The sequence below is a fragment of the Montipora capricornis genome, chromosome 2 (genome assembly GCF_036669925.1).
Source record: "Montipora capricornis isolate CH-2021 chromosome 2, ASM3666992v2, whole genome shotgun sequence".
In the NCBI taxonomy this organism is placed as follows: Eukaryota; Metazoa; Cnidaria; class Anthozoa; order Scleractinia; family Acroporidae; genus Montipora; species Montipora capricornis.
This window is the reverse complement of record NC_090884.1, coordinates 26,055,872-26,068,371: the sequence shown is the minus strand read 5'-3', so window position 1 is coordinate 26,068,371 and position 12,500 is coordinate 26,055,872. Positions and strand designations below refer to the sequence as shown.

General features: G+C 42.4%; 1 protein-coding gene and 1 long non-coding RNA gene across 2 annotated transcripts in view; one reads left to right on the top strand and one right to left on the bottom strand.

The window, feature by feature from the left end:
- LOC138039179 (uncharacterized) overlaps positions 1–6,628 on the top strand; it is a 28,505-nt gene extending 21,877 nt beyond the window's left edge. The window contains exon 3 of the long non-coding RNA XR_011130383.1: positions 6,330–6,628. This is a non-coding gene — a long non-coding RNA (uncharacterized lncRNA). The remainder of the gene's footprint in view (positions 1–6,329) is intronic.
- Positions 1–12,500, bottom strand: part of LOC138037883 (uncharacterized) — an 18,322-nt gene that overhangs the window by 1,595 nt on the left and 4,227 nt on the right. The window contains exons 3-5 of the mRNA XM_068883737.1: positions 3,683–3,863; positions 771–973; positions 1–58 (exon numbers count right to left, since the gene is read on the bottom strand). The exon at positions 1–58 is cut by the window's left edge and continues 1,595 nt beyond it. Coding sequence (XP_068739838.1) covers positions 1–58; positions 771–973; positions 3,683–3,863 — 442 coding nt within the window. The remainder of the gene's footprint in view (positions 59–770; positions 974–3,682; positions 3,864–12,500) is intronic.

The following is a 12,500-nucleotide window of genomic DNA, read 5'->3' as shown; positions in this document are numbered from 1 at the left end:
CCTTTTTTATTTCTGCAAACTTTGCCGCATTATATTCTTCATTTTCTTCGCAGCAAATCTAGAGAAGTAAATGAAACGAATGATTTCGTGAATATCATAAATAGTGATACGCATTCTGATATAATTATGATGAGCTTTTTTTTCGAAATTCTAATCGCCTGAGTGAAAAAGCCATTTATTGTCTCCGTTTTTTCAAGAAGCGAAATTATAACATATTCCAAAATATTCCAAAACAATAATCCGATTCTTTTCCTCTTTAAATTAATATAGGGAGAACTTGAAGACCAAATATATGGAATATAAGAAAGGATTAGGCTTTTGCAAACGTAATCGGTTTATAACGGCGGTTCGTAATCGGTTCATAAGAGCTATGACCTAAAAATCTTAAAACGCTTTTTTTCACTCCCTCTAAGGGCTTAGAGTTAATCCACATGATGACGACCAAATACCGGATTCTAGTTAGCTTGAAAGCTCAACTGGAAGAGAGCCGGCGCTGTGCCGGTAGCGCAAAGATCAGATGTCAGAGGGTTCAAATCCTGAACTTTCCAGACTAAAAATCTTAAAATTAAATAAAATCCGGGAAATATAAATGTTTCACTAGTTTAAATACCTCAAACACGGATCATTGGAGCTAAAAGAACAATTCAGGCACGTGCAAGGGAAGGACACGCCAACAAGTAACGTTTCCAAGCTCAGACTTAGGTTACTGTATCAGTTGTAGAGAATTGATCTTAAGTTCGCAAGATAAAAAAGCTACTTAGTGAATATACCTTGACTAAAACGCTGCATCCATCACTTAAAGCTAAGTAAGGATATAAGGATGAGCAAGGAACAGAAAAAGAAGAAGTAGGATCACCAGTGGTGACTATCTTCTCGCCATTCAGAGTGAAGCAAATTGGGACTTTGCCGTTTGCTCGATGCTCAAACATTGCTGTGCAGCGAATCAAATCTCCTCGACGAGCCATCCGATGGCCTACACGTCAAGAGAAAACATAGTTTAAAAATTATATTATTTAAAGTGGCTCAAGGTGGTCAGATATGTACTGTTCCAAAAGCGAGTGCGAACGTTTCATCAGGGTTTCCAAACACGAGAAAACAGATTTTGTTGTTTTCAAGTGTTTGGGCCGTAGCGGGCGCGGAAAAACTGAGGGGGTTGGGGTTCGGAGGACGCATTGGACGGGTGTAAGCTCAGTGTTCTTTGTAGGGAAGGGGGGGGAGGAGTGAGGGGGCTGGAGGCATAGGTGTGGAGGCATGAGAGAAGAAAGAAAACAATAGATGGTTTTCACAGTCACGTCATCAAATTCTAAAATCCATTCAACGCACACGAAGCGAAGAACACCATAAGACCCCCAGGCTCGGAAGGTAAAAAAAAATTATGAGAATTTGTATGGGAATCCCGATAACAAACACTCAAAGATATTTACAAGCAAAAGTTTTCAATAAAAAAGCCGTACTTATTTGCCTGATTTAACGCGAATCAAGCGACTTCTCAGTTTTCCGGGTTTTCACTCGTACATATATAAAGGAAAGGCTGGAAAGTAATTCTAGCTTACCTCACATTCCTAACCCTAACCCAACACTCAGGGTCTTTAAGTAACTGAGGAGAAAGTGCTGCCTTAGTAATTACATCAGCAAATGGTTAGACTCTCTAGTCTTCTCGGACAAGGACGATAAACCGTAGGCCCTGTCTCACAACCCTTCAATGTTCATAATCCTGTGGGACGTAAAAGAATCCACACACTTGTCGCTAAGAGTAGGGCACGTAGTTCCCGGTGTTGTGGTCTGTCTTCTATTGTGTATCATGGTTGGGAGGGTAAAAAAGGGGCCACAGTAATTGGCGCAAGCTGTTGTGGCGCTCTGTCAGCTTGACTGGCAAAGTTAAATAAATAAAGGCTCGCTTACAACGAATTTGGACACGCGGAGCCTCGAAGGATTTTCAATATTTAAATATTCATCGCTGTTTCCAAGCAATGGATACCCGCTGGACCTTGAAACTTGTTCGAGACGTAAATTTATCCGTGTGGCCATTGCCGGAGTTTGAGCGTGGCTGATGCCGGAGAAATGTGGTGTTTTCAGCGAGATGCGAGGTAAGCTAGCATTTACTTTCCAGCCTTTTCTTTTATTTATGTACGAGTGACAACCTGGGAAGCGGTGAGGTTGCTTAAATCGTGTTAAATCAGGCAAATAACCGCACAGAAAGCGAGAAAGGTATCGGCACAATAACGTACAGCTTTTTTATTGAGAAATTTTGGGTGTAAATATCTATTTGAATGTTTGTTATCGGGATTCTCATACTAATCCTTATAATTTTTACCCGCCGAGCCTGGGTCGCCTGTGAGAGCACATGGCATTGAGATCACGTGACCTACACAAAGAGAGGTACGGTGGAGAGGGCGGGTGGACAAACTGTCTCTTGCAGTCGGCAACTTTCTTATTACGAAAAATTGCATTGCTTTGGTGATTTGCCTTTCTGTATTCTAATACGTGTTATTAAAAATGAAAATTAAGAAATGAGTTCACTAGAGTTTGATGCCTTATCAATAGTCCAGTTTCAAGTAGTTCTCCACATGACCGCTGAATAAAAACACTGAGGACGCATTTTTACAGGGTTAGCCACCATCTGAACTGAAAATATTTACAAATACCTGCAGAAGGGGGCCTCGTTGGAGAATTTGTGAAAATACATTTACTTCACATGAAGGCTAACCCTGTAAAAATGCGTCCTTCGTGTTTTTATTCAACGGTCACAGAGAACTTGAAACCGGACCATTGCATGAAGCTCATGGATAACGCCTCGTTCCAGTGTTTCACCGTGGTTCGTGTCAAACCACATGCACGAAATTGGCGTCTCATGGTTGGATGATAACGCTATAAATAATATGGTTACAAAGAGAGCTGACAACTAAACTACTACGGCTTTTCGAATGTCAACGTTTTCTCTATTTCGTTCTAAAGAAACGTCCTTTTATCACTTGAGTGAAAACTAAGAATAGCAGGCATCAAACAGCAGTTCTTCGCTTTCTAATTACATAATAATGTAATACCAAGGAGTAGTTTCTTGAAGAATAGTGAGCTTTAAGCAACGAGGACGACAACGGGAGAAACCAGTAGGTTTTAAAAGCACAACCTCTGTACGTCCTGCGCGCCACGCACGAGCATTTTCAATTTTTGTACATTTCTTTGCCGGTTATCTAGAGGACGTGAGTCCCCAACGATAAATTTCAATTATCGCTTTAAACAGCTATACTGTTCTAGCCCATTCAATCCTGGAATACGGGCTTTCCACGGCGAAGGACTTGGGATAAACGCAAAATAACCAGAATAATGCAAATTTGTTTTTAGCTGATGTTCGCGTCGTCGTGGTAGGTAGTCTGGTAAGGAGGCTCGAAAGGGTTTTGCACCGGTAACAATGGGTTTCCAATGGAAAAGGATTCCTTTCAGTAGGGAAACATGCATTTATAGTGCTATTGTCAGGCAACTTGTTAAGGGTGTCTGCGAGTCCCAAACTGTTGCCATAGCAATGTTAAAGCACTGCTAAAAGACCCACTAAAATTCAGTTTTTGGAAAACACCTTAAAAAGTGAGCAAAGTGAAATTTGCCCTTTCGAGAGACTATCTGTAGTTTTATGGGCTAAAAAGAACAAAAATACAAAAAAAAGTGCAGGAGATATACAGTGACAGACCTTCAGTATCGTGGCCAAAATAATCGTATCGAAGCTGAGCTGAGCTGTGATAGATTTTCCCGTCATCAGTGTGGTATCCTAGAGATTGCTTTTCCCATCCTGGCATTACAGTCTCTGAGTAACCAGTGGGCACCACTCCTATTCCAGGCCAGTGTGTCCTTCCTGTTTCTAAGATTGTAACCTGAGAAAAGAATAGACAAATGCAAACTGAAGCTTCAAATTTAAGTCATTTTACAGAGACGAAAATTGCTGTTGCTTTTTCCTAGTTTCCTGGAAGAAATTGATCTTGAGACAAAAAAATTAATTCCTTGTCACTCTGACACAGCGCTTCCCAATTTTAAAACGACAAACAAAAGTTCTCAAAGTAGCTCAAACAGCATTCGCTAAGGCCCTCAAAACACGTTCACCACCTTCGCTTCTCGCACTAATCAGGCCATTAAATTTAAAATCCACATCCCGAATAGATGAGGTCATGAACAATTTACACCCAAGAAAAATAACTTCCAAGTTCCGACACAATGTCTCCTGTTTGGAATCTGACATGCGAGACTTCTGAAGTGACCGCTGTGCTGTGATAAATAAAGCTTTGTCCTAGGTCATGTATCCAAAGGAATCTGTCCTCTTTCCACATTCATGCATGGTCTGGGTGGGTGAGTGATGTCAAATGTGAATTGATAGGGGCTTTACAGGCTTACGTCCGATCTCACCCCTGAGAAGGGATTGTAAACCAACATCAGACGGTGATATTTGCGGTGAACAAACCACTGTAACGAACTTTTGTAAATGGCAAACATTACGCCTACTTTGATGAATGATTCATTACGCGATTATTTAAATTTTTCTTATCTTCTTAGCCTCTCCTATTCAGTAGTAGAAATGAACATTAAATCATCTTCAAAGATTATACCAAAATATTCAAATATTATAAGCTTACAAACTGATGGTGTTGAGTGAAATAAACGTGTTGGACAGATCTTCATCTCTACTTCACTCTGTTTTTCAACTCAAGACGAATGAGTGTTGTTATACTTTCAAAGCTTTCAGTATTGTTAAGAACGAATTAAACGTGGTTTATCTCGAAGCATGTCATCGTACGTCGACACCTGCAAAAATAGACCCTCAAAGTAGTATTTTCGCCAAAACAGCTAGTCACCGCTGCCTATTTGAAGTCCACAAACGATTACTAAGAATTTAAGAAATAAAAAGAAAGTCCAGGAATCATGCTTTGTTTGTTTACTGACAATTAAAGTCGATGATGTGTATGACCAGAAATGTTGCCACCTATACAAGGTTTCTTCTTTTCTAGAACTTGTTTTTGATACTGCGTGTTTTTTCTCTCCAACAAACCCCGTGTGTTTGTCTAGATTAAGATACTTCTAGAGCGACAATTCTTAAGTCAAATGACGGTAAATAGATTTAAATCTCTGTCCGGTCTTAAAAACCCCTTTGTTTTAAAAAAATAATTATTAGTATTTGTAGTATACACACACAACCAGTACATTTCTTTTTCAATTGAGTAAATTACCACTTAAGATTCAGATTTCAAAACGCAGATAGTAAAAGTTTAATACGAAAAAAAAAAAAAAGAAAAAAAACAGTATGTATCCTTCAACCAACTCATAGACCAAATGCATAAATGGCCGCCAAAAATGTATTCTTTTGTTTATGTGCTAATTAGACTCACTAGCCTCGCTCTTAAGTAACATTTCTTTTGTATTTTGTCCATGCAAACGAGGCTAGTGAGTCTAATTAGCAAATAAACAAAATAATATATTTTTTGGCCGCCATTTATGCATTCGGTCTATAGAGACGGGTACAGATATAACAATGATGAACAATGAAGAACAAAAGAAGGCTTATGACAGATGCACTGTTTCAATGATCCAACATGGCGATGTACGATGTTCGCATAACGAAAACTCCACCATCAGTCTGACGAGTAACGAGTAACCTGTGACGAATAAAAGCTGAGTTGAGGCATTGGGTGCTTGCCATTTGGCCAAACAATCCGGAAATTTCAGTTTGAGGTCAAATGGAAAGACAATTTTTCCGGAAAATCTTTTCGGAAATTGTGGACAACTTCCAGAGGTAGTCCACTTTTTCCATTCGGAACCAAACATGGGAAATTCCCTTACCATTTGCGAGAATCGTTCCGTTTCCAGGCCTTTTTCGCAAGATCGAGTAAATATGCGCCATTCTCATCCGGTCGGTCAATAAATTTGGCAAATCGCTTACCTTTATGCAACGATCATTCCATCCGGATTATTTGGCTAAATGGTAAGCATCCAATGTCTCAAGGAGATGGTCAGATGACGTCATAGTTTACTCGACCCACCTCTCGCACGACGGCCATATGTATAAAAATTACGCTCGAAATAATTGAATTTCCCATATTGGAGATGGACCTTAAAATTTGGCAAGTTATGTACTTTCGATTAGAAAAGCAAAATTAACTGTTAAACTTCTTTATCTTAGCATCAGTTTGGAACATTTCTTTTACGAAATTGCACGGGGTAAAAATAAAGGTGTCGAAAGGAGAGGCGAGAGTTTTTAAAAGTAGGTACGCATTGCGTACGTGTGGTAGTGCAGTAACTTGACACAGTGCTTTATTCCATAACTGTCAACTGAGCGGCGTTTTGTTTTCCAGGAAGTAAGATGTAAAATACTCAAGCCAGAAAGATTGAAGAAAATAAATGGGATTCGAGAAACATTGGCTTCAAGGCTGACATGAAGTTCAACTTCTTTTTCACAGCAAATTTAAGCGTGTTCTCTGAGTGTCTGACAGTTTCCACGACAAACGTTCACTGACGTTAATTACTGTCCGGCGGGGTTAGTATCTGGATGGTTGACCCCAAAATATACGACTTTGCTGCCAGAAACATACGGCCGAAAATTCTATTTTAACGCTCAAAAATGCGAACTAAGCATTGAACAGACTTTGTTAGCCTTCTTTATACAAAACAACTATTGATGCAAAAGTAAATAAATATTGATACACAAGGTAGTTTTTAGGAAGTGTCGATCGAGAATAAAAAAAAAGGCCATCAGTAACTAAACTTGCGACAGGTGTTAGGATGGCATAAACCGGAAACGGAAGTTCGCGCGAGTGACGTGTTCATCCGGGATAGATATGTACGCGCAATGCGGAGAGAGAGCGATGTTGTAAAATGATGATATTCGATTGAACCTTCGTGAAGTGCAAATTGCTGGGTGTTTTGTCATTTCGGACGTGGGTAACGTTTTGGCGACCCTGCCAGGACGAACTATAAACCACGAAGCCTTCGCTGGATGAAATTCTGGACGGTTTTGGAAATAGAATCAGTGGAGTTAATGCGAACGGTATGGATATGGTGAACGACCACGTGGAGTGAGAACAAATAGAGGAAAACTAGTCAGGTGCCCACGCTAGGAGTACATTTTAGAGTTGAAAAGTAGAGTGCACCCGTGAACGGGTTTTTGGGAGTCGCCACTTGTTAGCGTATTCTCAACCAGAACTGTACGCTTGCATTAATTTTTGAAGGTTATTATTATTATCGTGGGAACATGGAGCAACTACAGCTTGAAGTGAAGCGCGATTATTTGACCAAAATGAGAGTACCTTAGGTGAAATGATCGAAATCATAGGACTTGAAGACGATCTTAACAGTAAAAGTAAGATGCAACCAACCAAATTATTAGAGAAGGAATCGAAAGTAAAATGGCAGGCGATGAAAAATTAGCACAGATGTGCCTCGAACAACTACTGGCGTACGTGAAAGGAAGTACACCGCCGCTTGAACCACTGAGTAAGTCGACTGCTGGAGTTAACATAAAGCCAGCCGCTACTGGAGTAATAAGTGAAACCAAAACTACCAGTGAAAAACCAAAACAAGAACAGGGGGTGGGGCATATTCTGAACCAGCTAGCAAAATCCAAAGCGGGCCCCTCTCTCCTATGCAGAGAATTCAAGATTTCCGGTCAAATTGGTGAGCCTGGGCAGACAGAGAAACTAACTTTTGTGTCTTTAATGCACCAAATTGACTCTGGCCTAAAACGGGATTACAACGAAAGTGAGATTGTGGACGCCGTGATTCGTGCAATTTCCCCGCATAGCAGCCTCAGACGTTATGAGACCTTAACTGACCTCTCGCTGTCTAAGTTGCGGCGGATCCTCTGTGTGCACTTCAGAGAGTGCACACAGAAGCCACCGAAGTTTATCAGTTATTAGCCACTGTCTGTCAACAAAAAAATGAGTTACCCCAGCAGTTCTTACTCCGTGCATTGGATTTGCGTAGCAAAGTAAATTTTGCAAGTCAAGAGTCAGACTGTGAATTTAATTATGGGCCGGCACTGATTCAGAAAGGTCTGCGTGATGATATCCTCGCATCCGACCTCAGACCAACGGGACTCACAGACGAAGAACTCATAAAACAGGTGAATGAACTAGCGTCACAACAAGCAGAGAGGAGTGCCAAATTGGCCTCAGAGCGCCAAAAAACAGCAAAAGTAAACGCATGTGAGGTGCCGAGGGAAGACAAGGAAACAAGACCCAAGAATACAACTTCAGAGAGCAACCAAGCATTCCTGGCTGAAATCCGTCAAATTAAGTCAGAAATCAGTGACCTCAAAGATCGGGTTAATGGTCGTGGGAATCCAACAGCAACGCCTGGCTGGCGGGAGACAACCTACAAACAGAGGCCCTGGAAACAGTTATCAGCCAAGTCGTCGCTATCAACGTTGGGGTTGCCAGAATTGTCAGCAGTGTCGGAGAGGTGATGAGTGTGACCATTGTTTTGCTTGCGGTTATGCAGGATACCTGGATCGTGAATGCCATAGAAATAAGAACCGGGGTAGTCGCCAGGGAAACGACAGACGACTATTCCCGCGGGACATGGAATAGTCGACAGTAACAGCAACAAGTCCCTCCGATGTAACGGCTGTGGTAAAGTTCAGTCGCAAATAAAGAGATTTTTACAATGTTCAAAATGCAAGGCTGTAAAGTATTGTAGTCAGAATTGTCACAGGAAACACTGGCAGGAACACAAAGTTCTGTGCGCTGCAATTGCACACCTGTCCAACAGGACAATGCAAGATAATGCGGACCCCAGCAATAGCATCTTTGTTAGTCGTCTGACACCACAACAGCATGCCATACACTGTGGTGGGATTGATTGGGAAAAGATGTACTGTCAAGGGAGAGATTAAGGTACTTTGGGACACGGGCGCCCAAGTATCAATAATATCTGACGGGTTTGTAAGGAGAAATTTTCCTGACATCGCTGTTAAGGACATATCAGAATTATTGGACATCGAACTGAACGTGACTGCTGCCAACGGTAGTAAGGTACCATACATAGGATGGGTGGAGCTGAACGTTAGACTGTGGTCATCTAAGGATGAATTTGCACTCCCCTTTCTTGTTACTGAACAATCGCTGGACTCCCCGTTAATTCAAAACGGTTAGTGAGAATCAGGTACTTCACCAGTTAATTACTTCTAGTTGTACTGGCCTCGACAGCCAAACTGCCTCAAAGCTGGTGAGTTTTATCCAAAGCCTAAATAATACTGAACTTTGCTCCATTAAGACCATGAATCATAGCATTACAATACCTCCGAGACAGAGTCAAAAAGTCACTTGCAGAGCAAATACGAGACCAATAGAAGGACTAACACCGGTATTGTTCGAGCAGGATGAAGCCTGCCCTTGGCCCAGTGGTTTGGAAGTCCAAGAGACCTTGTTAACTATTAAGAGAGGAAAGTCATGTCAAGTTGGAATTGACATTGTTAACAACACTGACCATGATATCGTACTCAGAGGGCGAACCTCGCTCGGCCGACTAAAACTCGTCCAATCAGTCACACCAGTTGAGGTTACATTGAAAGACACTGAGGGAACCGATGAAGCAAACCAGGAAAGGAGATCCGAAAACACCCCTGGAGAATCACTGAATGAACCGCAAGCTTCTATGAAAGCTGGAAAACCTATCAGTATCCCACCACACATAAAGGACATAGACGTCCAGGGTCTTAAACCCGACCAGAAGAAAATGATTTTTAAACCACTGACGGAGGAGCAAGATTCATTTGCAAGGGACGGTAACGATATTGGATGTATCAAGGAACTGGAGCTTGAGTTAGACCTTGTTGATCACACTCCTGTACAGAATTATGTCGCAGTACCTAAACCATTTTACCCAGAGGTGAATGCCTACATAGAAGATTAGCTAAACCAAAACTTTATTCGACGTTCGACATCGTCATATAGTTCGCCTGTGGTTTGTGTGAGAAAGAAGGACGGAACTTTAAGACTGTGTGTGGACGTCAGAGCACTAAACAAAAAGACCCGACCAGATCGCCACCCGATACTCAGGATACAAGAGACTTTGGACAACCTTGTTGGAAAGTCTTGGTTTTCGGTGCTAGACCAGGGAAGAGCTTACCACCAGGGGTTCATGAGTCTCAAAAGTCAGCCGTTAACGGCTTTCCTCACTCCTTGGGGCCTTTATTCATGGGTGCGAATCCCACTCGGCTTGTCACGTGCGCCAGCGGCCTTCCAGCGATTTATGGAGAACTGCCTAGGAGATTTAAGGGATACAATATGTGTGCCATATCTAGATAACATAATTGTGTTTAGTGCAACATTTGAAGAACATATTGAACATATGCGCAAAGGCCTTGGCCGATTATGAAATCATGTAGTTAAATTAGAGCCGGAGAAGTGTAAACTGTCCAAGAGAGAGGTTGTGTTCCTTGGGCGTATGGTTTCCGGAGGGGGTTACAAGAATGGACCCGTCCAGTATCAAGTCAGTTCTTGCCCTTAAGGATTCTATTCAGAAGACAGTATGTCTTCTCAGTATCCAATCCGTGTCAACTGAGAGATGGTCCCATTCATGAAGAAGTAGCTTTGTCTTGTTTAAACGGAAGCCACCTACTCTCAAGACAAGAGCCCCATTACAAAATATTGAGACCACCTCACCGTTTGAACTGGTCGCCATTGACGTTCTCTACCTGGAAAGGAGTAAAGGAGGTTATTAATATATCCTTGTTGTTACGGACCATTTCACTCGTTATGCGCAGGCTTATGCCACCAAAAAAATCAGCACGAACAGTTGCTCAGAAACTGTACAATGATTTTATCTTACGATTTGGCTTTCCATTAAAGATTTATTATGATCAGGGAAGAGAGTTTGAAAACCACCTTCAGCATGAGCTAGAAAAGCTCTGTGGGGTAGTACACTCTCGCACCACTCCATATCACCCACAAGGCAATGGTCAGGTAGAGCGATTTAACCGCACTCTTCTGAGTATGCTCCGCACCTTCACAGAAACACAGAAATCACGCTGGGCAGATCATCTAAATCAAGTAGTTCACGCGTATAACTGTACGCGACACGACCAGGCGGTCCTGGTCCACTGCTGGGAAGAAAGGCTTCACGTAGTTGTCAGTCGTAGAGGGGGCAACAGCCCATTGTACGAGGTCAAGCCTGAGGGTGGGCCCGGTGGAACAAGAACGCTACACAGGAACCTGTTAAGACCATGCAACCATCTCCGTGTGGATATCCCAAGCGGAGTCACCCAACAAAGTAGGCAGACTCAGCGAAGAACACGTCATAAGACAAGGATCAAGCCCACGGTATCTGCACCGGTGGAAGAGGTTTCTGGGGATGAAAGCAGTGAAGACGAGTGGCCAGCTGAACCTAACAGGCCACCGGGACGAGATGCTGTTCATCAAGGGAAACCATGCAATGAGGAGAGTGTTGTAGAAGAAGTAACTCCCGCATCCAGCAATGAGAGAGAGGATCCTCTACTCCACTATGGTCCAGACGCTTTAACCCAGGATGTTGGTGGTCAGGAGGATGCTGTTGAACATGAGCCCAGACAGCAACGACAGAGGCGTTCTCCGACTATCTTGACTTATGGCACTCTGCGTAATCCCGTTTACGAAAGTCGATCTGTTGCTCATGCAGTTTCCCATGACCTTGCACCCATGTCAGGAGACCAACCAATGCAGTATCCTGTTTCAGCCTGGAGCATAAGTGCCCCAACTCCACAGTAGTCCCCGCTTCAGTTTGCTGTACCGGTAGTTGCCCCAGTTCAGCATCCGATGATCTTTGGTTCTCATGGACTGTACCCCTGTACCTTAATAGGTTATCAAACGAACACTGGATATCCAGGACTGCATCCAATGAACTTGTGCCCAACACCAGTGTCAGGCCATGAATTCTGAACGCACTTTTGCTGATATCTTAGTTCGGTTAAAAAAAAAAAAAACAAGGCACTTCGATTCTCGTGTCATCGCCCAAAAGTGGCATGGACTGCATTAATATCATGCACAGGAAATGTTTACCAGCGACGTAAGCGGATGCGACTTATTGGTACTAGTGTTGTACCCATGTGAACAGAGGAGAAAGATGTGGATTTTCAGAAGCGAGAATAGTTTTTTCAAGTTAGTTTTGTTAAGGAAACGGTAGGAAACTTCTCACGAGCGTTGTACCTCGGAAGGATCACCTCATTGTTACTTTTCATAAGTGTCGAGGACGACCCTTTTTCTCGGAGGGGGTGTATGTTAGGATGGCATAAACGGGAAACGGAAGTTCGCGCGAGTGACGTGTTCATCCGGGATAGACATGTACGCGCAATGCGGAGAGAGAGTGTTGTTGAAAAATGGTGATGTGTGATTAAAGCTTCGTGAATTGCTTGGTGTTTTTGTCATTTCGGACGTGGGTAACACATGAAAACAACATAAATTTTGTGCCGGGGATATAAAAAGTTACAATCAGCGAAAAACATTTTGGGAGATTTCTGCTACGTTCAATTTATCTATTGTTATTTTGGCTGC